Here is a 27,422-nt window from a genome sequence, read left to right on the forward strand (position 1 = left end):
AAAAATTTGTATTTTCTGAGAAAAATTGATTTGATGTTGATTTATGTTGAATTTATGTTTCAAAAGCTCTTTATAGTTATATTTTGCCAAAATTCTGGTATTTGTGAAAGTTGGAAGTTATTTGGGAAAAATTGATCTTTATATATTGTATACGCTACATTTAATTATTTAAAATTATTGATCAACTATCGACCAACTAAATGTTCTGCAGTTGTAGGAGCAAGACCCTACTAGTTTGCCTGTGCGAGTAGAGCCAATCAGGGTTGATTCAGGGTTGCTGTAGATCCCTTTTCTTTTCTACTGTTGGTGCCATGATTTTGTAGCTGCTATACCAGAATGTGGAGTAATTGTATTTATTGTATCTATGTATTTGAACCGGTAATTTGTTTAAAAGTTGTTAATCGTGTTTTGTAAGTCTGATTTGGTCTTTTAGGAGTGTCAGTTCTCTAGCTAAAATGAATTTTTAATTAATGGGTATCACAATTACCTCGATAGAAGGGGTGGGTATGACACTATAAGTTCACTTATATATTTTAATTTATTACCAACTAAACATCTTGTTAAGCAAATGACTTTAAGCTGTATATAATTCAATTTGATCACGTGTATAAGTTGACACTAAAAAATAAAAAGAAAAAGAAAAAAAAAAACACTTTTTGAGGCTCCGGCTATATTAAATAAAAAGGAAAATATTCATCCCAGAAAACGACGAGGAGCGGACATTAAAAAAAATATCAGGCGCACAAATGAGATACAGGGCCCCCAAAAGAAAAACAAGAGGCCAGTGGCTGTCCACGTGGCACAACCGTAACCTCTACAATTGGGCCTCCAAAAAGGCAAAGAGAGAAGTCCTAACAAAGCAGTAGCTGTTTTGCAGGTGCTACAAATGGCAGTTGTTGCTTTCTCACCCACACATAACATCACTATACCCTTCTTCTTCTTCTTCTTCTTCTTCTTCTTTGGCCTCTTTTTCATTCAAGGTGTCTTGATGAGCTAGTGTGTTTTGTTTGTGAATGTTTGAGATTATGTGTTGTTGAAAGGTATGGTCCCATTGCTTATGAATCATTTTCTTTTTTATTTTTTATTTTATTTTAATTTTAATTTTTTGTTTAAGCATTCAAATATGATGATGATGGTTCTGAAAGGTTGGTTTTTTCCTTTGCTGAAATTGGATGCAGTGGATATGTTTGTGTGGTGTTTATTTTGTCAAGTTTAGTGATTGTGCTTTTTTTGTTTTATTTTTTGCTTTTTTTTATTTTTTATTTTTGAGGGTATTGCAGCGAGTGCACATTAATATGGATTGAACAAGCTTAAAATTTCTGTAATTTCAAATGCAAAACTTAATTTGTGATCTAATTTATTAGTGAAAGAAATTGTTGTTTTTTCTTGGGCGTTATGACTTTGATATACGCCCATTTTTATTTTTTCCCCCTTCTTTTTAGCTGATAATGGATGTAATGAATGATTTGTGCTGTTTGTATGCGCAAGTTTACTGAATTTTCTCTCTGTTTATAAAAATAAAGCGAACATAAAAATCAAGATGTGAACTAATTAATTAGGTAGAATTTTTTTTTTCATTGTTTTTTTTACCATTATGGATTTCTTTTTTTTTTTATTTTGTGTGTGTGTGTGTGTGTGTGAGAGAGAGAGAGAGAGAGAGAGAGAGAGAGAAAATGAAAATAGTCTCTTTTTGTTCAGGGTTTGAGAAAGAATAAATGTTTCAATGTGTTAGATGATCCTTCATCCTTTAATATATGACAAGACTCTTTCTTGAACTAGAGTGGCATATGTTATTGGATGTTCTTCGAATATGCTTGAAGTTTTTTAAATGTGGATTCTCCATAGATACGGTTTACCGGAAGCTGATTTGCCATAGTTAAACATAGTGAGTTGATATATGATATAGTTTCTTTCTTTATGGAAAGAGTCGGTACGCATATTTACATATCTTGTTTACACACACATATATATCCTGCCCATGGATGCCCCTGAACAGAATAACAGAACCTGCTGGCATTTGAACATTGTGCTACCTTGCAACATGTCTTTCATTAGCTTCTATTAGTCCTTTTCACCCTTCTACTCATCTCCCTTGAAGAGTTGATACTCATCACTTTCTCTTCTGTAGTCATGCAGATTATCTCAGAGGTATGCGGCGTTGTATATTCCAGAAATTTTTTTACTTGATCATCAAAGAAAGGCTAAAGAATTTTTAATGGTAGATTTTGGTTTATAAAATAGTTCATTTGAATTTAGATCATGCTCACACTGAATATATTGCAACCCATTAGTGAGCTAGAGGTTCCATATATTTTATCGTATTGAGCTTTTTCGAGTTTGACATGCGTTTGTAATTTTATAGACATGATTTGCAAGTTGAAGCGTGGATGAGGGGATCCTGACTTGGATGAGTATCAGTTATAAGATATAGAATTTGGGTTTTGGAGACAATGGCAGATCTGGAACAAACATCGAGCAAGTTTGCCGAGATCTCATTGAAGAAAGATTCAGGTGCAGGTGCAAATGCAAATTCGAGAACGGACATGGTACTCATTACTACTAATCCTCTCTCTGAACTGGTGTGGTCTCCACAAAAAGGTTTAAGTCTTAAATACGCTAATTCTAGCTTGTCAGAGAAAAAGGCTTCTCTTCTATGGAATGCAGAATCATTCAACATAATGATTTTACCGCCTCAATGTCCTAATGTTGGTGAGAGTAGTAAAGCACAAGATACTATTGATAGGAATTTGAACCCGGTTCAGTTGGAAATAAATTCTGAGAGCAAGAACTCAAACAGAGAAGCTCCGCCAAGTCCTCCTCAGAGTGTTGCTGGGATGCAGCCAATTTCTCTGACATTGATCCACGAACAACATTCGAGTAAGAAATGATCCTCACAATTTGAAATGAGCTACATTGCTGAATCTCTTCAATTAAAGTAATTTTTTTTCCCTGTAATCATAATGATTTACTTTGCTGACATAAACACTTCACTTGGCAGGATCTTACGGGCATATGGGACAATTTGGAAGTACAAGTGTAAATTTAGATAATCCGGAAAAAGACAAAAATGAAGAGATCTTGCACTCCAAAAGCATTTCAAGAGGCGATGAAGTGTGGAAGAATGCAAAATCGGCAGTTGAAGTTATGCCGGAGGCTTTCAATTTAGGTACACAGAAAATAAAAATCCTCTGGTTGTTTCTCTACTATCGAGCAACTAAGTTGTTTATTTCATGACCATGTAAATTGCAGATAATAAAAAGGGCCCTGGAGATCTCAAACTTAATTCAGCACAAGTTGAATGCGAACCCATCTCTAATTTTATCCAACATTTCAGAGGATCGATTGGAACAAGAAAGGATAATTTGCTGGGCTTGGAAGGCAAAGCTGAAGATTATTCTTCAGAAAAGCATAACTTTGTTACGAAGTTGCCATCAAACCCAAGAACTGTTGCTAATGAGGGTTTAAATTCAGAAAATGTCAGAAGTAATATAAGTACCAGAGTTATTGAGTGTGCCGATAACTTCCAGTCACTTGGGAAGCAGGCTATGTTTGGGCGAGAAGCTGTTGATTTGCAAGATAGAAATGAAGTTCATCATATTTCACCAGCACAAGCTCCAGATGAGCATGAAGCTGAATTGAGGAAAGCTTCTCTACTTGGAAAATCTGCTCCAACTGAGGGTTTACTGAACAAAAGTGAAAGTCATAGAAGTCATTCAGAAGGCAATGGGCATATTAATTCTCATAAAAATGGTAGGGACAATGTTTCTAAGGACAGTGTAGACAGCCATGAGAGTGTCGAAAGCAGTAATAGTAAGGAAGTCAGTTCAACCAGGAAAAGAGAGTTGGCTTTTGAACCAGAATCATCTTTCAGAAAATAAAAGATTAAAAACTCAAGCACAAGACAAATTTTGCTCTGGTTCATTCCACAAACAGGAGAGCTCTTTTATGAATTGGATATCGACCATGACCAATGGCTTTTCAAGGTCTTATCAAGAGAAACCACTGAATCAACCTCTTCCCATAGCACATGATACTAACAAAGGCTCCTGCACAAACATTGGTTTTGGATCAATTTTTCATTCTCTTCACAGTCCCAGATTGTTGATCCAAGACAGAGCACAAAAAGATCTGGATTCTCAGAGAGTAGCTGATGTGTTAAGCGAACAAGATGATCGGGAACAAGCTAGTACTGGTGCTGGCCTGGTGGGCTCAGATGGGTTGGATTCTAACTTGCAAAATGCAATTGGAACATCAAGTAAGGCGACTAATAGTGTTTTGAAGGGAATTGTTTGTCATGAGGATGTTAAACTACCAACTGGAGCTCTCCATTCAAATGAGAATCTCAAGCAGGCTACTTGTGTGGATGAGGCACTGCCTTTGAACACCATGTACATTTCTTCGGGCAAGAGCCATGAAAAGGCAGTGGGTAATATTGGAAATTTCTCCCGTTATGGCAAATCTTTTCCAAGTTCCTCGCAGAAAGCTCTGGCAACTACTCTTGAGGGTAAGGCTATTGGTACAATACCTTCTGTTCTGAATGGTTCCTCAAATTTGGTATCCAAAAAGAGAGGTGCTTTGTTGGAGAGCTTATGGATCAGTAGACTTTTACCAAAAGTTTCTGTCTCCATACCAGAACCAGCAAATTGTAGCCACGGTGTTGAGTTATCAAATGAGAAACATACTAAGATCACAGAGAAATCTTGCCCATCTCCGTTTGGACAAAAATCTTTTGCTTGTGGAACATTAAAAGCTCAGGGCCACAGTGATTCGGATGGTTCAAATGGGACAAATGCTGACGGCAGTTCAAAATCTAAGCTTAACTGTAAAATACCCTCGCAAAAGTTAATCAAATCAGAGCCAATGGCTTCAGTCTTTGCAAGAAGGTTGGATGCCATCAAACATATAACACCTGCAAAAACTATGAATGACAAAACATCTATGCTTGGAACTTGCTTCTTTTGTGGCAAGGTTGGCCACAGCTTAAAAGAATGTCCACAGCTCACTGAATCTGAATTACAAGATATTTTACGAGACCTGAATTCATACGACAACACAGATGGTTTTCTGAGCATATGCATTCGTTGTTTTGGTTTCAACCATTGGGCTATTTCATGCCCCTTTGAATCTTCAAAAATAAAGAACATTCATGCAAATAATGATCGAAGGATTGTACTGTGGCATGGAGTTAGAGAGCAACATCAGCTCTTCAATGACCATGCACCTTCACATAAGAAAAGCAATTCAGCTAGGGAGCAAACTGGACTTGCAGTTCCTTTAAGTTTATCACCTGATGAGAAGGGCTTACCATCAGATACAATAAAAGAAAATCTGCGAGAAAGTACTTCAAAAGCTTACCAAAGCTCATCCTTGAATATGAATAATGTGTTAAAAATGGATCATTCCATGGCAATTTGCAACATGTTTGATGCAAATGCAGGTGAAGAGCCAAGTGGAACTTTTCAAATGATAAGACAGCTTCAACTATCCCGCACAGATGTCATCAGGTTTGGTGGATTTATAGAGATTAAGTTGTCCTTTTAGATGCTCACCAAAGTCTGAAATGAAGAAATTATGCAAGTTATATGTATAATTCACAATGCTATTATTTTATATACTTTAATACGTATTTCAGCATTTTCAAATGTAAAATTCCTGCTGTTATGGATTTATAGGCAAGATTTATTTTTACCTGTCGCAATAATCCTATTTTCTTGAAAACTAATTTACTGTAGTATATATTTCCTGTTGCTATATTGATTTCCTTCCACATGTAGAACTATTCAAATCCAGTTTATGACATTATTCTGCAGATATGTTCCATTCCTATCCTCTTTCATCATTAATCTGCTACTCTTAAGGAATATAGGTTTGACTTATAACTGGTAGAAGAACTTGCTATTTGTTATTGAAATCACTCTATTTATTATCTAACTATAGTCTATAAAATACTCCTTTTTGGTGCAAATCATTTAGCTTCTTGTGTTTTGTTGAAAATATAGTACAACATCGGTTGTGTGATAGAAGTATAATGGGTTTATATATATAGGGGTTGAGCCACTAAGTCTTGAGACTTTTTGGTGTAAAACCCCTAAGCCCATATAAAGCTCATATAAGGGCCCATTAGTACCAAAATATAAAATCTAATATAGTATCAGAGAAATATAGTGGAGCCAACGATGTGGTACAAGTCCATGTGTGTATGACCTCCATGTGTGTAGGGACCTCCGAGACACAAGTAGTGTCATAGTCCATGTAAAATGCACCTCTCAGTGTATAGAGTCCAGTGCAAGTTCGACCGAGTTGAACTTGAGGGAGAGTGTTGAAAAATATAGACTCACATCGGTTGTGTGATAGAAGTATAATGGGTTTATATATAGGTATAGGGGTTGAGCCACTAAGTCTTGAGACTTTTTGGTGTAAAACCCCTAAACCCATATAAAGCCCATATAAGGGCCCACTAGTACCAAAATATAAAATCTAACATGTTTTCAATTTGCATTTTTGAAGTAGTAGATACTCTCATACTCATGAAAGAGATTAGATCGATAAACCTCAAAAATTGATAAATTTGCTCCCCAGTAGTAAAATGAGAATTACTTCCAGATAAAAATATATCTTTCTGTATTGAAACCAAAATACAACATGAATTCTTCTTAAAAATTAGGATAGTTAGGTTATTAAGCTCCAACCATGCTTGTCATGACTAGTGCTGAGCTTGATACATGATTTGATTTTGGTCCAAAAGTACTTCTGTATCCTAATTAAGTATTGATCAACTAAAAGTGGAGCTAGTTTAGTCATGTTAATTTTAATGGATCAGATCGGTCACTTCCCCATCATTATTGGACATGTGTATTTGATTTTGACTGGATTCGGGTGGATTTCTAGAAAGCTGAACTCTTTTTTAATTAGGGATTGGGTTGGTTTTTGATATATTCATTCCACACCCAAGATGGGATTGAACCTGCTCTAGATAAACAACAACTATTTAATGCTCATATATGTTCTGATTAGAAGATAATCTCGTGGTCCCAATAATTGCATTTCAAATTTTAAAACTTGCATCTACTAATCATGGAGGTGATGGTAAAAAAGATATTTTAAAGTTTTTGGTCCTAATAATTGCATTTCTAGTAGTGTTCAGTTCATCCTGTGCTATGAACTCTCTTCATTCTTGTAGAGGTTAATCACCTCCATAGATCTATTTCGTTTACCGATTTGTCATCCATCAGACCCATGCCATGGTTTCCTGTTTGTTTCTTGACTTTTACTGATATTGTATTTCATTCTTCATGTTTCTCTTATGATGAAATACAACAAGATTCTAGAGTATTTATCGATGAAATTTATGAAATACTTAACTCCATTGTTGCAAAGCATACACTTTAATTTCCTTTCGTCGTGTAGATTACTATACTCCTTTCAGTAGGTATCTTTATGAGCATACATTATACCATGTTGACCTATATGCCCTAAGTGCAAATACCAAAGCTGTGTTCCTGTGTCATCTTTGCTAGAATCTAGTGAAGATGTAACTGTTGTTCGTCTTGCATTGTAGTTCCTTCATGACCACCACAACACATTTTGTATCTTGGAAATTCCACCTAATAAATTGTGTAAGGTATATCTTTATTAATCTTGGTTTTACAAGAATATAGAAGCAACTATAAGTTTTATGGAGTTATTTATTTTATCGTGCGGCTTTACGGCAATTTCTATAGAAAAAACCATTTTGTAATATCACCTATATCTTTGCCATAAAGCCTCCAAAAAAATATTGAGTTTTCTGCATTGGCCAACTTAAGCACTTTGTATTCCTAACTTCTAAGCACCCATGATGGGTTTTGACCAAATATTTCATACCGTGGAACTTATCGATTGGCCTTCATAACCCTTCCCCTATAGTTTGACCAGCTGTTGAGTGCAATCATCTATAGAAAGAGAATTTTTGTAATTATGTTGGGTATTAGGTGTGATCTTTTCTCAAATAAATGACTTTTTTAAAAGTATTATTTGGTCATATATCCTTACCAAGAAAGTGACATGAACATAAACTAGAGTTATCCTCAGGAGCTTGTCAGGATGTGAAAATGTCGATAGGACTTCTTTTTTTTTCTTCCAAATTCTAAAATTCACTTTATACTGATTTAGGCTTGATGCTTTCTTGAAATGCATTTTCATACATCACAAGGAGTCATGATATATCCCCAGTTCACCCAACGGCAAAATGGATTTGTAGGATGAAAATCTGAATTCCTTGTTTTTGAAGTGATCTGTCAACTGTTCTTGATCTTTTGAAAATAAATTCCCTTTTTGTCGTCAAACTTGTGTATGGGTCCATCCCTATTCACTTTAGCATTTTCCAAACACATTTTTTGTCATATTGATACAAATCAATTCATACATGTTAGAATGAATATGACCTATGAATGCATCTTGTTATATGTTCTCTTGCAGTGAGTAAATGAATTTCAGATCCTGTTTAGATGTGCCATTTCTTATATTATTTGTCTATCCTTTTTGGCAAACAACTTAAGTCAATTCATCCTTTAGATCAATGAATTAGTTGGCCTTTGACGGGCATGAATCAACAATATTAAATGTCTCTCTCATCTTATATTATACTAAATATAATCTCGCAACTTTTATAGTGGAATGAACTTTATATTTATTATTATATTTCGTATATTGTAGACCAAATCTTGTAGAATCTTTTGGAATGCTCTTGGGTCGATATATTAGCACAACCAGATACCTTCATATTAAATTTGTATTGCCTTACTTTTTTCTGAAAAAGTTCAGTAACATTTAGATTTTCCTTATTTGACTACTGTTCAGGCTATTTGTGCATGTCAATAAATCAAACGATCTTTTTTCCCACATAGATGTTCACTAGAATACATCCTATAATGGCCATCTCTTATTTCATTTTTTTTCTCTCCAATTCAAAGCCCTTACACACAGATATTGTCAAATCAGATATAAGGTTTCGTATGTGTCTATAAATTTTTTTACTAAGAAAGTGAAGTTCTTCATAAGCTATCCATTAGATCACCGCATATCAAATATCTTTGCATAAAGAATTTCCAATCTTACTTTAGAGGCATAAGCAAGTAAACACGATGGTAAGTTTGATGAGAAGAATTCTATCTGATGCATTTTTGATATATTCAATCTATTCCTGTAGGTAGATATTGAAAAGCACATGCTTCATTTCTTCAGTTCTTTTCTCAGGTTCCGGAATCACAAATAAAATACATAAAACACTTGCTTTTACAGGAACAGCATGTGTTATTTATATCCCACTTGGTTCTCAACAGCATTTGTCCAATCTTTGATATATATATATATATATATTTCTTTTGGAATGAGAGTTAATATCTAACGGAAAACAACCTAAACCAAGATTCACATAGATTCATTTGACGTTTTGTTATTTTATACTCGTTAGAATAATTATGTTGAAAATTTATTATAATGTGTTGGTTGGTCAAATGCCCTTCATTACTTATGAGACCGCTTTTATGTCTTATGTTTCTTGTAGATTGATGAATTCTCCAGTTTCTAATGTTGGTCTTGAGGGTTTTTTCTTGCGACTCCGAGTTGGAAAAGGGGATGAAGATTGTGGTCATTCAGGATATCGTGTAGCAAGAATTTGTGGTAAGAACACTGCCCTTGCTGTGTCCAAATATTGGTCTGCTACATTGTGAATGATGTTTGTATGAACAATTTAATTAATTAGGAATCATGTATGCAAGAATTAGGCTGTGAAGTGCTTTTGCAAATCAGAACTATTGTACACTGTTTCTTTTTCCCTTGTCATATTATTTTCTTATTTGCAACATGTGCAGGTGCTAGATCAAAGTACTGTATTTCTGTAAATATTGGGCACTCCCAATGCTCGGTGGATTGTCGGTTTATATCCAACCATGGATTCACAGAGGTAATACTTTTATATTATGCATCATATTCATCTTTTTCATTCAATTGTTGTTATGAGAAATAATCATTTTTATTATATTATCTTCTGGAATTACTCAGATTTAGTCTTGACTTATTAGGATTTGGGAAATGATCCTTATTTGTCCATTTCTTTGCATGTATGTATGATTGGGATCATTGTCCTGACTTCTGTTATTAGTCAAACTCATGCCGGGTAACAATTCAAAAAGTCTTGAAAGTAATTTCTATAATGACGTAAGCCTATATCTCTTGAGATTTTTTTATTCTAGTCTCTAGGCATTGGTTGGAGGAATTTAGAGGTTGGAGATCTTCAAATACGGAGTTCATGGCAAATCTATTGTTGAATTTCTTGGATGAAAGTGTGGAATGGATTTCCAATTTCCCATAAAAGTTAGTATTTGGGATAGTGCCTATAGTGAGTGCAGCCCGAAATCTTCAATTTGCAAAATTTTAACAAAAGTGAGATTTGAAGATAAGGTGGTGTTTGACTAGATTTGGTTGAAAATGCAGTGGATTTCTAGTTAAAGTGCATTTGTAAATTTTTGTATTTGAAAATACGGGAGAATTGAATTTAGTGTTTGGTTGAATGTATTTAGATTGCAAAATTATAGTATTTTGTGTTTGGTTGGAGGAATTTGTAAAAAAACTTGTGCTAGGTTTGATGTTTAGAGGATATGGACACCATGGCGAGGTTACCCCACCCTAGGTGATTATTAGTTTTTATTAATTATAAAATGCCCAAGTAGGTATTTATTAATTACAGAATAAATAATTAACTACATATTAATTTAATTATTAAACTAATTTAATATATAATTATGTTTTTTTGCATTAATTTAATATATAATTTAAATATGTAAACTATAGTAACTCGAAACACAGTTGGGTGTCTACCTGGTAGGGATGGCAACGGGTAGGGTATGAGTAGGGTATGCCAAAACCCTTACCCGTACCCGTAACCCCTACCCCATACCCGTACCCTTACCCGTACCCTTCAGGGTAAAAAAAATCATATCCTTACCCTTACCCGCAGGGTACCCGCTTACCCGCTGTTCAAATTATTGAATTAAATTTAAATAATAATAAAAATAAATTAATTATACATTATATTACAATCTTTAAACACATGTCCATAAATTCAAAATTACAAGTTGATATATATTTGTTTATCTTAAATTATATAATCACATAAAAATGACGTCTATTTAGGACTCAATGGTAATTCTACCTTTTGTTTTGTTCATGTTTAACCATCTTGGTTTTTGTTTAAAATTTTTTCATATATTTACTATTTATATTTTATATAGCTTCAAATTTTATAAATATCTAGTAATATTTTGAATATAAAAAACATTATAAGTAATTCTCATAAGTTATATCCAATTGATTTTTTATTAGTATCTTATTTTTCAGGATGTTCTTATCATTTTTATATTTGTTTATTTTTTAATTTAATTATGATTCTTAATATATATCTAAAATTCAATTTTGATAATATTATCAAATATAAATATAGAAATTAAATAAAATTTAAAAATAATATATTAAGAGAAAAATTTGAAGTATTATTTTTCAAATTAATCACTATGAAAAATAGATATTGAGTAAATTGTGAGTAAATGTTTAGTTTTATAAAAAAATTATATATATATATATATATAAAAACCCGCACCTGCACTCCTCTTCAACGGGTAGAAAGTGCACGGGTAGGGTAGGGCATACCCTCACCCGACCTGCATCCGCTCAAAAACTAACGAGTATCACCAGTGCCGAGTCAGATGCCCGGTCAAAGAGGGTAATACCCTCTTTGACCGGGTACGGGTACGGGTATACCTGTCGGGTAGGGTACAAATTGCCATCTCTACTACCTGGTGTTGCCACCTCGCATGCAAGTGAAGCACTATTGGTGGCAATTAATAGCTTACTGAGGGATGATTGATGTAGTCAGTGTCCTCGATTGATTGTTCCAATCACTTAGATGCCTTATTGGTAATAATCTTTCTTGCATTGAAACATATTTAGTTGAGCAATTTAAAAACAATTACATGGCATTAAAATTATTGGCAACTAAAATTTAGTTACTCTTTGAAAGTTTTCTCATGAGTCCACCGATGTCCTATATTGAACACAATCACATGAACATCCTTACACTTGGAAGAGGAACTCTTAACTATATCAAGCCTAATAGTTTCCTTCTTATACCCCTTATTATCTAGCATTTCCCACTCTCGAACAAGGAATGGTGATTGAAATAACTCAACCATAATCCGATACACTGAAGTTACACATTGAACAAGAAAACTGAGTCACACAAACCAATTAACATGCAACAACACCTTGAACAAGAAAGAATAAAAACATTTAGTTCTGAATTCTTGCCTTCTCGGCATCCTGATCTCCTTCTTTGTATCCTTAACAGAGTTCCTCAACGCATAAAGGAGAGATTCTCACATGTTTCTATCAAGCAAATCACCGGCAAAAACAAGTCTTTTTCCCCTCAATCTCTCATGCATATCATTCATATTCACTCTACATGGCAAAGGCACCCACAATTTCAAGTGACTCAATGAATTAAACGTAAAAACAAAGAAGTAAATTTTCTAATATACTGTGAAAAAAAGTTCTCAACTGGGATGCCACCATTTGCCTGACATGATTTAATAATCAGAGGCACATGAAGAAGTATATGTGAATGTGCATGAACCTGCTAACATAAGTTTGCACCAAAGATATTTGAACCCAAGAAATTAAAGAAACAACATCCTAAACTCAGTAGATATTACATAGTTTACTAAAGACAAAGCAGAGAAATAAAACAAAACTAGCACACACATTCACATATCCAAATCAATCATACGACCTAGACATGATTTAATAGCCAGAGACAGGAAGAAGTATATGTGAATGTGCATGAACCTGCTAACATAAGTTTGCACCAAAGATATTTGAACCTAAGAAATTAAAGAAACAACATCCTAAACTCAGTAGATATTACATAGGTTACTGAAGACGAGCAAAAAAATAAAACAAAGCTAGCACACACATTCACACATTCAAATCAATCAAACAACCTAGACATTTAGTCTAAATATCAAATAATTGCAAATCCATCTTCACCACATACAGTAAAACCTCTATAAAATAATACTCGTAGGACCAGAAGAATTATTGTTTGATGTAGGTTATTTATTTTACCATAGATGAATAATTAATTAATTTACTAATAAATAAATATTCATTTATTTAGAGGGAGATTTTATATTTTATACAATTAGGTAGGAACAACAAATCTTGAAAAAATTAACATATTGGATGCTATTAATTTTTATCAATGCAGCTTTGAACATTGATGTGAAGACAACACCTATTGTTTTTAATTTTTTATTACTTCTCATTGATAATTTTTTTTTTGGGCTTATATAGAGCCTTACACCTCATATTTATAAAAACAATCCTGGACTATTTCAGTAGTTATCTATTTGCCCATAGGCCCCTGAAAAACCTGAAAATACAAAAACATACAATAAATCTCATCACTCCCTCTCAAAATGGACGAAAGATATCCACTAAGCCCATCTTGTCACATCCTCTAGCTAAGTTTAACGAATTGAGCACTCTTGTTAGACAATTTGCTGCCTGGTCTTTGGTTGAAACATGGCCTAGCTCCAGTAGTCTACTATTCAACTTCTCTTTGATGAAGAACCTATCGATCTTGATATGCTTGGTCCTATCATGTTGCACTGGGTTGTTGGCAATGCTTATGGCTGACTTGTTGTCACACCACAACTTCATTCTGACTCCTTGATCCAGCTTCAACTCCACCAACATACCTTTTAGCCATAACAACTCTGCAACTCCCAAAGCCATAGCTCTGTACTTTGCTTCCACTATCGATCTAGCCACAAAAGACCAAGTTGCCTTCTACAAAGATGTAGTAACCCGAGGTGGATCTCCTATCATCGGAACAGCTAGCCCAATCAGAGTCACAGTAGCCCTCAATGCTCACATGACTATTCTTTCTGAATATCAACCCCTTTCCAGGGGCACTTTTCAAATACCTCAGGATATGGTACACTGCCTCCATATGACCCTTCCTCGGGTCATGCATGTAGTGACTCACCACGCTCACTGCAAAAGACATATCAAGACGTGTGTGACTCAGATAGATCAACTTGCTTACCAATCTCTGGTATCTCTCGCGATCAATTGGTTCTCTGGCCTCTGCGCTCTACTTGAACCCTTGGTTGATCGGTGCAACCGCAGGTTTACACCCCAACATACCTGTCTCCGTTAGAAGATCAATTGTATACTTCCTTTGAGAAAGAACCATTTCCTCTGCTGCTCGAGCTATCTCAATTCCAAGGAAATATCGAAGCAAACCAAGATCCTTCACCTTAAATTCGTTGCCTAGTATCACCTTTAGTTGGGCAATTTCCTTCTCATCATCCCCTGTGATGATCATGTCATCCACATATACTGCAAGTATAGTAACGCAACCCTCATTTTTTCGTCGAAAGAACACAATGTGGTCAGCGTTGATCTGCTGGTATCTCATACCTATCATAGCTCTTCTGAACTTGTCGAACCAAGCTCAAAGGGACTGCTTTAGCCCATAAAGAGGCTTCTTCAACTTGCAGACCTTGCCCACTGTTTGGTCTGTGCCAAATCCTGGTGGTATATCCATGTATACCTCCTCCACTAAATCCCCATAAAGAAATGCATTCTTCACATCTAGATAGTGTAGCTTCCACCCACCATTCACTGCTAGTCGAGACCAACGTCCGGATTGTGCTCATCTTCGCTACAGGTGCGAAGGTTTCATCATAGTCGATGCCATAGGTTTGGCTGTACCCTTTTGCCACCAAGCGTGCCTTGTGCATTCAACCTGCGTGTATGGATTTTGCATCACAGAAAAGACCCACTTGCATCCAACTGCCTTTTTCCCAGATGGTAGTGACACTAACTCCCATGTGCAATTTTTGTCAAGAGCCCTTAGTTCTTCCTGCATGGCTGCCTTCCACTTTGGGTCCTCCTTTGCTACCTGCCAACACTTGGGTATAGAGACAATGTCCAAAGATGCAATGAATGCTCCATATGTGGATGATAGATTAGAGTATTGAACAGACTGGTCAATATTATGTGGAAACCCAAAACGATAAGGAGGATTTCCCACATTGCTGCGAGAAGTCCTCCTTAATATCACAGGAGAAGAAGAGAGGAATCATATCATTTAGGTTTGTGTTGGATGATGTAGGTGTCTCAAGAGTTGGAGAAAGCCGAGACAAGGAACTTGGCACGAGTGGCACTGTAGGCATAGGTACATTCACCTTTCTCCTCTTATGGTACACTCTCAGCTCCCATGAGCCTGATTTTCTCCTCCTCCTTCTCCTATCACCTCTATTTTAGCCTTGTTTTCCAGCTCATCCTCAGCCGATTTTTCCCTCAAAATAGGACCCGATCCCATCTCTAACTGAATCAGCTTTCTCCCTCACTTCTCTCCCCCTCTCGCCTTATTTCTCCACAATTTGGCGAGTCGCCAAAGGATGAGGTTACTCTCAAGAGGTAGTATGGCTCAGACTACAAAAAGTCACATCCATACTTATAAACAATCGCCTTTCTCCTGGGCTCCAACATATATATTTTTTCGGATGGTAGAATAGCCTACGAAAACACATTTGATTGCTCTAGGATCTAGCTTCCCCATTATTGGCCTGTTGTCTCTCACAAAGCACACGCATCTAAACACTTTCAAGGGAACTCCTCCATTATCGCCCTTCAACATCTCATAGGGAGACTTCCAATCCAATATTCTCGAGGGCATCCTGTTGATCAGTTGAGCAACTGTTAAGGACGCTTGCCCCCATAAATAATTTGGGACATTCATCGATATCATCATACAGTGGGCTACCTCTAGAAGGTGTCTGTTCTTCCGTTCTGCTACCCCATTCTGTGCCGGTGTATATGGGCAAGTAGTCTGATGATGTATCCCCTGTGTAGACAAGTACTCCCCAAATGCCTTATTAGTGTACTCTGTTCCATTATTGGATCTCCATACCTTAACCATGGCACCATATTGAGTTTGTATTGCCTTGTAAAAGGTTTGAAACAAGCAAGTATATCATTCATATTTTTCATCAAATACAACCAAGTAACACGAGAAAAACAATCAATAAAAGTCACAAAATATCTATAACCATTGACTGTATTTGCTGGACAAGGCCCCCACACATCAGAGTGAATAAGATTAAAAACCCCAGAACTCTTATTCCCAGACCTATGATAAGAACTTCTGGTATGTTTTCCTAATTCACAAGCATCACAAACTAACTTTTCTTTATTTACCCTATCATATAATGAAGAGTACAACCAACTCAAAACAAACAATGAAATGTGTCCCATACGCCGATGATGCCGTGGAAACATCTCCTCTACAGTCATCCCAGACACTCCTACTCCTGTCCCCTCTACTAAAGATATCAACGCTGAATCCATCCCCTCTCTGTCCATGTACCATAATCTTCTATGCCACGTGCCAGCCCCAAGTCTCCGACCTGTCCCTTTCTCTGTGAAGTTCACCTTGGGAATATCAAAAGAAACAACACAATTTAGTTGGAGGATAATAGCATTGATAGACAATAGATTTACTAGAAATGAGAAAGCATGCAATACATTGGACAAGGTCACTAAATCGGTACATTTAACCATACCCTTACCAACCACAGGCTGGGCTGTGCCATCCGCTGTTCGGATACTTTCTGGAGGGGTGAAGTGAGTGAAAGAAGTGAACTCACTAGACGCCCCTGTCACATGTCGAGATGCATCAGAATCTATGATCCATTCTAGTGATTTAGTGGGAGGTATAGAGGCAAAAAGCATGTGCAGTACTTGTGGCAGAATGAGCAAAAGTAGAAAGATTACCCCTGGAGTTAGATCTAGATATCTCATCTGTCATGCTCTTCTTTCCCCCATGTCCTACCATTCTCTGCTTCCTCTTTAGCATCTCGAAGAGCTCATGCTCCTTAGTAAGGATTGACTTCTCTACTTGTAGATCTACCATCAGATGTGCTCGGTAACCTCCACCTCTGTCTCCTCTATGTCCCCCACGTCCACAACCACAATCACGACCTCCAGATTGCCCTCGTCCACCTGTCTCTTGCTCTTTAGGTGGCTTTGGACAAGCTTTACTCAGGTGGCCCACTTTTCCACAGTTGTAGCACCTGCGGGTCTCCCCCTGCGCACCTGTCATACATGAGCTCAAGGTAGCCAAAGCTGAGCGAACACTTGGAAGTCCACTCAACTCAGAGTGTAGCCTCATGTGACTCTTCTCTTGTATCATAGCAGAGACAGCCTCATTCAATGAAGGGATCTTTGATTGGGCTAGAATGACTGATCTCCTTTGATCAAAGGCCGGGTTTAGATGAGCCAAGAACTGCATAGTCCTCATTTGTGCATTGAACTTCCTGCTCTTGCACCTTAGATCACTGCAGCTCGATATATGTGAAAAATGATCAAGATTTTTCCACAGCTGTTCTAGATCCATGGAGTACTCCTGAATAAATCTATCACCCTGCACCACCGCCTCTATGTCGCGCTGGATTTGGAACACCCTCATGTGGTTCTCAACCCCAGCATAGGTCTTCTTCAGCTTCACCCAAATATCCTCTACCTTTCAAATACCATCCACTGATGAAGCAACCTTTGGAACCATTGAGTTCAATAGCCAGGTGTAAAGCAAGGCGTGTGTGGTCCTCCACTCATCCTCCTTAGCGCTTCCACTCGTTGGCTCAGCCTTGACTCCTGTCAGGTATCCATCTAGCCTCTTCCCTACTAGAGCAGCCTCGATCTGACATGACCAACTCAATTACGTGGCTAGTCCATCAAGCTTCAGATTTACAAGAGGAAGATCTAGCCTCATAGGCTGTGGATATACCGGTGTCGACCCCTCACCTCACCGACCAAACACCAGAAGCAAGGTTTTGAGTTATGTTTCATTTTGTTTTTTCATAATATCCTCCATCGATCAATCTCAAGTACCAAAGTCTAGATCACACAAATGTCACGTGACTTCTTTCCTCTTCTAAACTTGACCCAGTCTCGATCTTCTTCATCCACAAGATCAAGATCCCTTTCATTCAACCTTTCTTTCGTTTCTTGACACAATCTTGGTCCTTCAAGACATTAAGATCTAAATCAAACTTATCTCAACCCCTTCTTCGGGATTAGTGGGGTGTCGGCCCCCCCAACTGGGCAAACTTCAATTAACGGAAAGAGAGAAAGGTGGTGGCCGAGTAGGGAAGAGATGGGCGGCGGTATTGTAGTGGCAGCAGATCTTCGTTAGGGTTTTGCTAAATCAAACCCATCTCTGATACGATATTGTTTTTAATTTTTGATTACTTCTCATTGATAATTTTTTTTTTTGGGCTTATATAGAGCCTTACACCTCACTCGTATAAAAATAACCCTGAACTATTTCATTGTTACCTATTTGCCCATAGGCTTTTGAAAAACCTGCAAATATAAAAACATACAATAAATCTCAACAATACTTATTGCAAACTATTTTCCACATTACGAAATCCGATCATAAGAAAGCATGGCTTTTGAGCAAGTTGGTGAAAAGGAAAACATACATGAACTAAAAGAAGTTATTTATACTCTACAGTATAGATATGCAATTGATGTTGAGCAGTTTTTAACTATCATAGTAAAACTGATAGTGTAATGGATTCACCTATAATAGAAAAGATTATTCAACAGGTAATAGATACACCAGTTGATGACAATCAAGATCCATATGATAGTTGTATTTTACCAAATGTTTCTTCAAAAGAGGTTTTTTTGCCAATAAAAACCTTAAACATGTGAAAAATATACCAATAGACATAAGTAAAAACAAGTTAGGTAGAAAAGCATATATGGTCAAAAGTTAGAAACAAAAGTAGTAGCTTGTAAATTGCATGATCTTCACCATAAGCAAGGAAAGACACTAAGGAAGATGTGTTGGGATGTGGACTACACATTATGTAGGGATCTAATAAAATATATGTTTTAAGTTGTGTAGACGTACATGATTGCATTATTTAATTGTGTACATATATTACTATCATTAATTTAAAGGACCTAATTGTAGTGATCTAAATAAATTTTGGATATGGTCCTAATTATCTAAATTAAATGTGTGGATTTACATAATAATGTGTAAAATTCGTAGTTGCAAAATTGTCAAGTCTATGATGGAGCAGACTAGTAATTAGCCCCATAAATTTTCTTATAAATAGGGTGCAGTTCCTCAGTGAGTATGCAATTAATTGAGATTTAGAATTAGATTTTTTTTTTGAATTACGGTTCTCATCTTCCTTTCTGTGTGTGATTAGTTAGAAAAGTGCAACAAGATCCGACCGCTATATCAATGGATTCAATTGCGGGTTTTTTTGTTTCCTAAGCATTTTCAACCAAAGGATCCGTGCCTTTATCGGGATTTATTCCCGTTAAGTTCCATCGAGATGAAGTCATTTTGTGACAAAAAAAAAAGAAAAGAAAGAAAACGGAGAATGTCAAAATTAAAACAAAGACTTGACAAGCAAGTCTTAGGGAAAATTACAATATTGGGATTACAAAATGAAAGTAAGAGGGATAAATGTTGTAATAAAAAATTTCTTACCATTTTGATACCTTATAGGTCCCGGCCAACTGAAGCCAAAAATTTATTCACCCATACCTCGCAAAATTTCTTGTTCATTCCGACAAAGGTTCAAGCTCGTTAATCATTGGCCATTTTTAACTAATTTTAATACATCTTTAATAGTAGTCGCCAATTCATGGATTGCATCATTGTTGATATCACTTTGCACTTGTTTTCTCTTTCATTCTTTATGGTAGGCTTGTTGTTGACACATATGTAGAAATTTAGGCTAAACATAGATCAGTGGAAAGGCATTGTCATATGCATTTCTCTTGCTAGAAGACATATCATCAAAATGGTCGGTAGGAGAGAATGCTGCTTTTGGCTCTGTGTTATAATCCATGTGTGTGCCAATACAACTTTCAGACTACTGATTAAACCAGAAGAAGAAGAAAATACCACTTACCAGAATTGACAAGCAAGAGCAAAGGCAAAAGGCCCCCACAAAAAAAAAATGGTAAACAATTTCAAATTTTGAATAGACTACTAATGGAGAAAATAAAACCCAAAGAAAGAAATGCTAACATGAATTGACAACAAAGAGGAAAAGAAAATAAAACAAAACTCACAGTTAACAAAAGAAAAAAAGTAACAGACAGTCAAGAACAAGGCAAAAAATTAATAAAAGAGAGACAAAGGAAACAAATACCAATTCTAGAGAGTAAATTAAAACTCAATTATAAAAAAAATCTGAAAACCATAGCATTACCATGTGATTGATCACCGTCGAAGCAAGGTGAAGAAGAAGGAGAACCTCTGCTGTGTGGTTGGATCCAAGAAGAAGCGCATATGGCTAGATCTAAGAAAAAGACGAGGTCGTGTAGGTCGTCCTACCTTCTGTGAACGGTTGGAGCTGAGTAGAAGCACACCGCTAGATCTGCAAACAAGGCAAGGTCCTATAGGCCAGATTAAATTATAAAGTATTTATTTTCTCAGCTCACATTGCATAAGAGCTGAATGTTTCTTTCTATAATCATTCTGATTTAGAGCTTAACAGCAGAAACAAGAAAATGGACAAGCAATCATGCTGATCACAACTCGATGTGTAGAAACTCTATCCACCTAACAATATGTAACAACTTGAGAAGACCAAGTCTAAATGAAAAAATGAGTGTGTCATTGTTGGTGTTAACTGGGAGAAACTACTTTCTTATCACCTCTCCTCAAACGAGTGGGTAGCTCTGTCACCCCGAGTTTGTTGACCAGTAAGTTAAATCTTGAGTGAGCAAAAGCCTTTGTCATGCAGTCTGCAACTTGATCATGTGAAGAAACATATCATTATTCAAGGTCTTTATTTAGCACCTTATCACGGACAAAGTGAATGTCTATTTCAATATGTTTTGTTCTTGAATAATATACAGGGTTAGCAACAAGTGCATTTGCGCTCATGTTGTCACACCATGTCACTGGAGTTGCCAACAATGAATAACCAAACTCTTTAAGGAGCCCTTGAATCCATGTTATTTCTGTTGTCTCTTAAGCTAGAGACCTGTATTCTGATTTTGTGCTCGACTGTGCTACCACTGATTGTTCCTTTGAGGACCAAGAAACCAATGTCTCACAAGGTATACACAATACCCAAAGGATAGTGTAGTGTTCTTTGACCTTTAAAGCAAAATTTCCATCCAATTTATCGTTTACGTAAATCAATACCAAAATGATTTGAGTATTTGACCTGAAGAAGAACAATGATGAATTAGCTTTTGAATTCTTGAAGTTTCATTGAACTAAGGTCTCTTTCAGCTTGTCAACCCATTCCCGGGGGCCCTGCCTTAATCCTTATAGGGCCTAGTCTAGCTTGCAAATGAAATCTGGTCGGTTGGCATCAACAAAACATTCTAGTTGGTTCATAAACACTAGATCATGTTGTTAGAGAAAGGAAGAAAAAAACTTCTGCAAAAACTGCTGACATTACTCCTCAAAGACTAGAAGAGCTTCATCATAATCCTTTCTCAAACTTTTCTTACATATATCTAGCATAGAGTTACTAAAAAAAAATACAGTTGGAAACATGGAGAATAGATAGAGAGATTTTAATAATCTAGGAACAAGACAAAGCACTAGATTAGATAGGGGACAACTTCAAGACATGTGAGAGTTCCAAGAAATGTGAGAGTTCCAAGAACTTTCACTAACTCACAAATTACTTTCACACATGTTACTTTCCATTAAGGAATGCATTGTTGATGTCTAACTGTTTTATTGGCCAGTTTTTGAGACTGCAATTGTGATGATAACTCTGATAGTAGAAGCTTTCGCAACTGGACTGAACGTCACTGAAAAATCTATTCTAGGTGTTTAATGATATCCTTTAGCTACTAGTCTTGCTTTGAACCTCTGCACTGACCCATATGCATTATACTTAACTTTTTACATCAATTTGCTGCCAACAACATTCATTCCTACCTTGTAAGGAACTAATGCCCAAGTCTTGTTTCTTGAAAATGCTGTAAGTTCTTGTGTCATAGCTTCAGGCCACTTTGTTTTCAGAGCCTGCTCTTCACTCTCTGGTTTATTAGGTCGTAGTTGCTCTACTTGCTGTTGAGCTTGTGCAACAACACTTTCATAAACTTTTGGCATGAATTTTCCATCTTTTGACCTTGTGTCCATAGGATGAGTTGAGCCAACTGAGACTGGAAGTACTGCTTCACTTTCATTTAGATCACTAGTTCTTTCCTTTTGAACTTCTTTGAACCAGATGAGACTTGCTCAGGCTCTAGTACATTTTGATGTGAATGATCTGTGAGATCACTTTCTTGGGCACCATGTAAGCTACGAAATAGCAGGTATGCAGTCGCAATAGGAACACTTGAAGATGATCTATTCAAGCTATTATCAAAAGTTGAATTATTTTGGGATAACTCTAAGCTTTGGGTGGATGAGGGACTTGGTAAAGTGAACCATGAATTTGCTGATGTTGGCATCGGTTTTTTTGGTTGTTTAGTGTTAAGAAATTGGGACACAAATGGATATTCAGATTCATTGAAGACCACATGTCATGAGATGTAGATTTTTCTTGTCGAGCTAAGACACTTTATACCCCTTGTTCACTAATCCCTAGATTGACATTTTTAACACAGTAAAACTGAAATTTCTGATTTTGTTAGGTTTCAAATGAGGGGAGCAGGAACAACCAAAAACATTAATGAACAAATAATCTGGTTTTCTTTTGTTAAGCACCTTATATGGTGATTTACCATTTAGAACCAAAGCTGGAAGACGATTTATAAGAAACACAGAATTTTGAAAAGCTCCACACCAAAATCTCAGTGGCATATTAGCTTGGGCTAGTAAAGTAAGACCCATCTTAGCGATATGCCTATGTCTTCTTTCCACCCTTCCATTTTGAGCTGAGGTATAGGGACAGGAGTATCTAATTTCAATACCATTCTGTTTCAAATAATTGGAAAGGGCTTGATATTCTCCTCCAAAATAAGATTGAATACTTTTTATTTTCTCTCAAATTAGATAAAAGCATTACAAACATTAAATTTGTGTCTTAGGGGATATAGCCATGTATAATGGCTATGATCATCAATAAAAACAACATAGAATCTGTAGCCAGAGATTGAAGCTATAGGGCTGTCCCCATAGATCTGTGTGAACCAAATTGAGTGGGTTTTTGGCATTACTTTGTGAGTTTTTGAAAGGAAAATTATGTGGCTTTCTATATTGACAGGCATCACAGAAAATTAATTTTTTACTCATTGAAATTTTTTATTGCAAGAATCCAAAACTAGGTTTAACACATTGTTTGAGGGGTGATCTAATCTCCTATTCCACATCTCCTTGGTTGAAACCAAAGAAACATTGGAATTAACATTTGACAAATGATAGAGAGGAATTCGCCAGAGATTTATTCTTAATTGGATGAAAGGTTGACTCTGGTTTGTTTAAGAAAAAGGCAGAAATTTTTTACGACTTCAAGCTTGATGGAACAAGTTGATATAGGCCATCTCTAAGTGTTCCTTTTAGCAGCACCATCCCTGTTTGTTTGTCCTTCACATAACAACAATCTTGGTGAAACTCAACATATACATTATTATCAAAAGTAAGTCTTGAAACACTGATTAAGTTCTTTGTTGTTGAAGGTTCTTAGTTTTAGGTTGTTGCCAATCTTTGAATTGATAAGATTACTACCAACATGCAAGATTTTCAACTGGTTATTATTTTCTAAGATGAGAGAATCCTCACCAGTATAATTTGTCTTTTGATTTAGATTTCTAGCATCTTTAGTGACATGATTGTTTGCTCCATTACCTGCATACCATGTCCATCCTCTACTATTTCTGGGGTTGCTAAGAGTGTAACTGGTTGGTTTGCTTTGGATTGGCTTCTTGAAGGTGATGTTCCCATGTAGGTTTCATCGAACCTATTGTAGCAATAAATTGCCAAGTGACCATATTTGCCACATACTTGGCATTTTGGTTTGTTGCTTGCATTATATCTTCCTCTTCTACCCTGGAATCGACCACCTCGACCCCTATTAGAGAATGAGGCTCTATTTCCTCCTTTATTGTTGATTCGCCCATGCCCAGTTCCTTTGTCCTGGTTAGGATTTCCTTCCCTACTTGTTGCAACATTTGTAGATTGTGTGCTTAAGGTTTACATTCCTCCATTCATATGCTCCAATTTGCTGTCATAGCTCAATAAAATATCTTGAAGTTCCTGCCAAGAAATTGATTCTCTAGATTCAATTAGGACAATAGCGGGCATATATTCTTTATTGAGACCAAACAAAACATTTGCTATAACTAGATATTCAGGATAAGGATTTCCACAATGGCTAGAGTATTTGCCCATGACTTGATCAACTGCAAATATTCATCCATGGACATGTTTCCTTCCCTTGTTGTTTGAATGTTGGTACATACAGCGTTCATCTTTGATTTGGAGTGGGCACCGTAGAGATTTTCTAATGCTCTCCACAAATCAGCTGAGGTTAAGCTTCCCATCACCTGCATTGTGGCAGCCTGTCATAGGTACATATAGCCAGCACATAAGCAGTTGATCATTTACCATCCAATTCTCATATTCAGGACGTAGACTCAATCAAAAGCATGGTGTCCTAGGAGTTGTTGGGTTAATTGAGATAAATTCTGACGGCAGGGTTTCATTCATGTTGGAAATATAGTACCACATCGGTTGTGTGATAGAAGTGTAATGAGTTTATATATAGGTATAGGGGTTGAGCCACTAATTGAGATTTTTTGGTGTAAGACCCCTAAGCCCATATAGAGCCCATATAGGGCCCACTAGTACCAAAAATATAAAATCTAACAATTCCAATATATGACCTTTGATAATAGTTGTCATCATCATCTTCTGCAAAATATACTTGTGTCAATTGAGTTTTATTGCAAATGATTGACTGATAGAGCTTCCTAGAGATATTCCTCTAGTAATGATCATGACTTATGTCACTATAACAGTGGATGAGGGCAATGCAGTGGCAATTAGGGTTCGAGTTGCTGGAGAGGCTTCTTGATTATTCCTGGTCTACACTAGGGTTGGCCTTAATCGCTTTAGTACTAAGATAAAATAATAAAGTATTTTTATTCTCAACTCACATTGCATAAGAGCTAGTTCGAATCAAATCGGCTATCAAAATCAGCAAGTATAAAAATCCTCAAGCAAATTCATACTTGAGATCATCACCAATAACGGAGAAATGCAAACAATATCTTTAGAAACCCCCCTTCTTGAATGATCACACCAAGAAAAAACTAGAGAAATTACCCCCCGAGATTGCTCCCAAAAAACTTGCCAATTTGAAAAGGTTTCAATAGGAGAAAAGATGCTGCAAATCAACAACCTCGTCTTCTTTGCTTCTGGTGCAAGCAGTGGAGAAAAATCATGCTTCTTTTTTTGTTTTTCCCTCAGAATGGTTGCCTTCTCAATGGGCACCTATTTAATTTTTAGGGGTTTTTGCATTTTCCTCCATGTCTTTACTAGTAATAATAAAATGGGTTGGATCAAAGTTTGGCCACCAAACCAACAAAAAGCACTAGTGTCTGTACGATTGAGGCTATTGTTTGCTTGCAACCCCTTAAGAAAAATCATGTTCATTTTTGCTTTTTATTTATGGTTGTTGACATGTAGAGCAGGGTGAGGCATTGGGTACCTTATAATATGGTAGATCTTTCTGAACAAGTGTTTTTCACATATGCTAGGATTCGAATTGAAAGTTACTTGTTTAAGTGACTCAAGCCTCAACCACTTGGACCGACACCCATTGGTCATTTTTGCCCTTGAACTAGATATATTTGTTTGTTCATGTTAGATGCAAAGTAAACATATTAACGTTAGCCTGATTTAACCCAAAAGCTTAAGCTTATAAGACGAGAAACCCAGCCTTATACATTAGTTTCTTTAATATGGCCCTTGATACATGCTAGTCTATTTTAACTAGCCATGTTGCAAACAAACCAAATAAACCAGTCTTTGATATCATGTTATATGCAAACCAAATTTATTATTTGGGCAGATTACAATCGAAAAGCTTAAGATGACAGAATGAAAAACCCAAGTTGTTATATTCAAATTTTATATTTTACAAATTAATCGACATGAGATGATGAGTTACTCTAAGTTTCGAGCCTTTAAGGTCAAAACGAACAAATCTATCTAGTTTATAGACTAAAATGGATATATATATTTTTTACTACAGAGGCCAAAACAATTAGTGATTCCCACGTCAGGGCTGTAGTTGCGTAAATTTATTTTTTAAAAGAAACAAACTCCTGTGCTTTTGCTAAATGAGTACCCTTGGCTACTAATGAAATTAGATGGAAGTGTGGAGTTGGTTCTTTGACATTTTTAATATCAGTTAATTAAATGTAGAAGGTAAAACTATTGCAAAATGCTGAAATAATTTGATGCCATGATAACAGTCATGATGAAACTTTTTTATTATTATTATTATTATTATTATTTTGCATTAATGGAGATTTCACTAAACTGAGTTTAATATAATTTAAAGAACTATCTTATGTCACATGTTTGTGATGCAATGCGGTGCCTAGGCTTAGTTTTGATGTTTTAATGGTTTAACGATCAAATTATGGGATAGTATTTCAGCAATTATGTTAACACATTTAAAAGTGCATAGAACTGATTGTAAGAAATAAGAATTTGCCTTAATGAGGTTAACTAGTTAGCCTTATGCACAAAATCAATTTGGTAACATTATTTGTAGTTCTTCTTAAGTTGATAAATTTACAGCTAGTCTAAATCCTTGTTCTCATATACATATTTGTGCAAAAATTCATTGTAACACGAATATAGTCTTAACAGCATGATTTAAATATAAATTGCAATCCCTGCTTTCAAATCACCCCTTTCGGCTCTATTTTTTTTTTCAGCTGAATTAGTTCTTCGTTTGATTTGATGTTTCCTCTGACAGGATGAACTGAAATCATGGTGGGATGGTGCTGTGAAGGGCTCAAGCAAAGTGCCTACGAATGAAGAACTCAATGGGAAACTTCAGCAGAGGGTGAAGTTCGGGTTCTGAACTATTTTCCGGTCTCTTATATTCATTCTCTCAACTAGGAGTACTAGGACCGAAAAATAGTATGCAAGATCATTACTGCAAATGTGGCTTGCAGGTGCTCTGTTTGGTTTTCCATGGAACTTTTGATGTTTTAAAGTACAAGAAACAACATCCTATATGCGAGATGATGTATTGCTGAGTTTTAGCAATTTCCTTGTGTGTTTCATGTGTGAATTTGGATAAACGGCTATTCTACTGTAAAGCAAGGAGCTTTTATTGGAAAAA

At 36.1% G+C, this 27,422-nt stretch overlaps 2 protein-coding genes across 2 annotated transcripts; both read left to right on the forward strand.

Annotated features, from left to right (window-relative positions):
- The first annotated feature begins 874 nt into the window (after window positions 1-874).
- Window positions 875-3,780, forward strand: LOC120257640. The gene is made up of 5 exons (XM_039265073.1): window positions 875-1,040; window positions 2,363-2,877; window positions 2,999-3,218; window positions 3,335-3,720; window positions 3,776-3,780. The coding sequence occupies exons 2-5, from the start codon at window positions 2,451-2,453 to the stop codon at window positions 3,778-3,780; spliced, it is 1,038 nt and encodes a 345-aa protein (XP_039121007.1). The 5' UTR covers window positions 875-1,040; window positions 2,363-2,450.
- On the forward strand, window positions 3,655-27,422 carry LOC120257638. Its single transcript, XM_039265072.1, has 4 exons — window positions 3,655-5,504; window positions 9,545-9,660; window positions 9,852-9,943; window positions 27,051-27,422. The coding sequence occupies exons 1-4, from the start codon at window positions 3,787-3,789 to the stop codon at window positions 27,156-27,158; spliced, it is 2,034 nt and encodes a 677-aa protein (XP_039121006.1). The 5' UTR covers window positions 3,655-3,786; the 3' UTR covers window positions 27,159-27,422.

Source organism: Dioscorea cayenensis, unplaced genomic scaffold, assembly GCF_009730915.1.
Source record: "Dioscorea cayenensis subsp. rotundata cultivar TDr96_F1 unplaced genomic scaffold, TDr96_F1_v2_PseudoChromosome.rev07_lg8_w22 25.fasta BLBR01002243.1, whole genome shotgun sequence".
In the NCBI taxonomy this organism is placed as follows: Eukaryota; Viridiplantae; Streptophyta; class Magnoliopsida; order Dioscoreales; family Dioscoreaceae; genus Dioscorea; species Dioscorea cayenensis.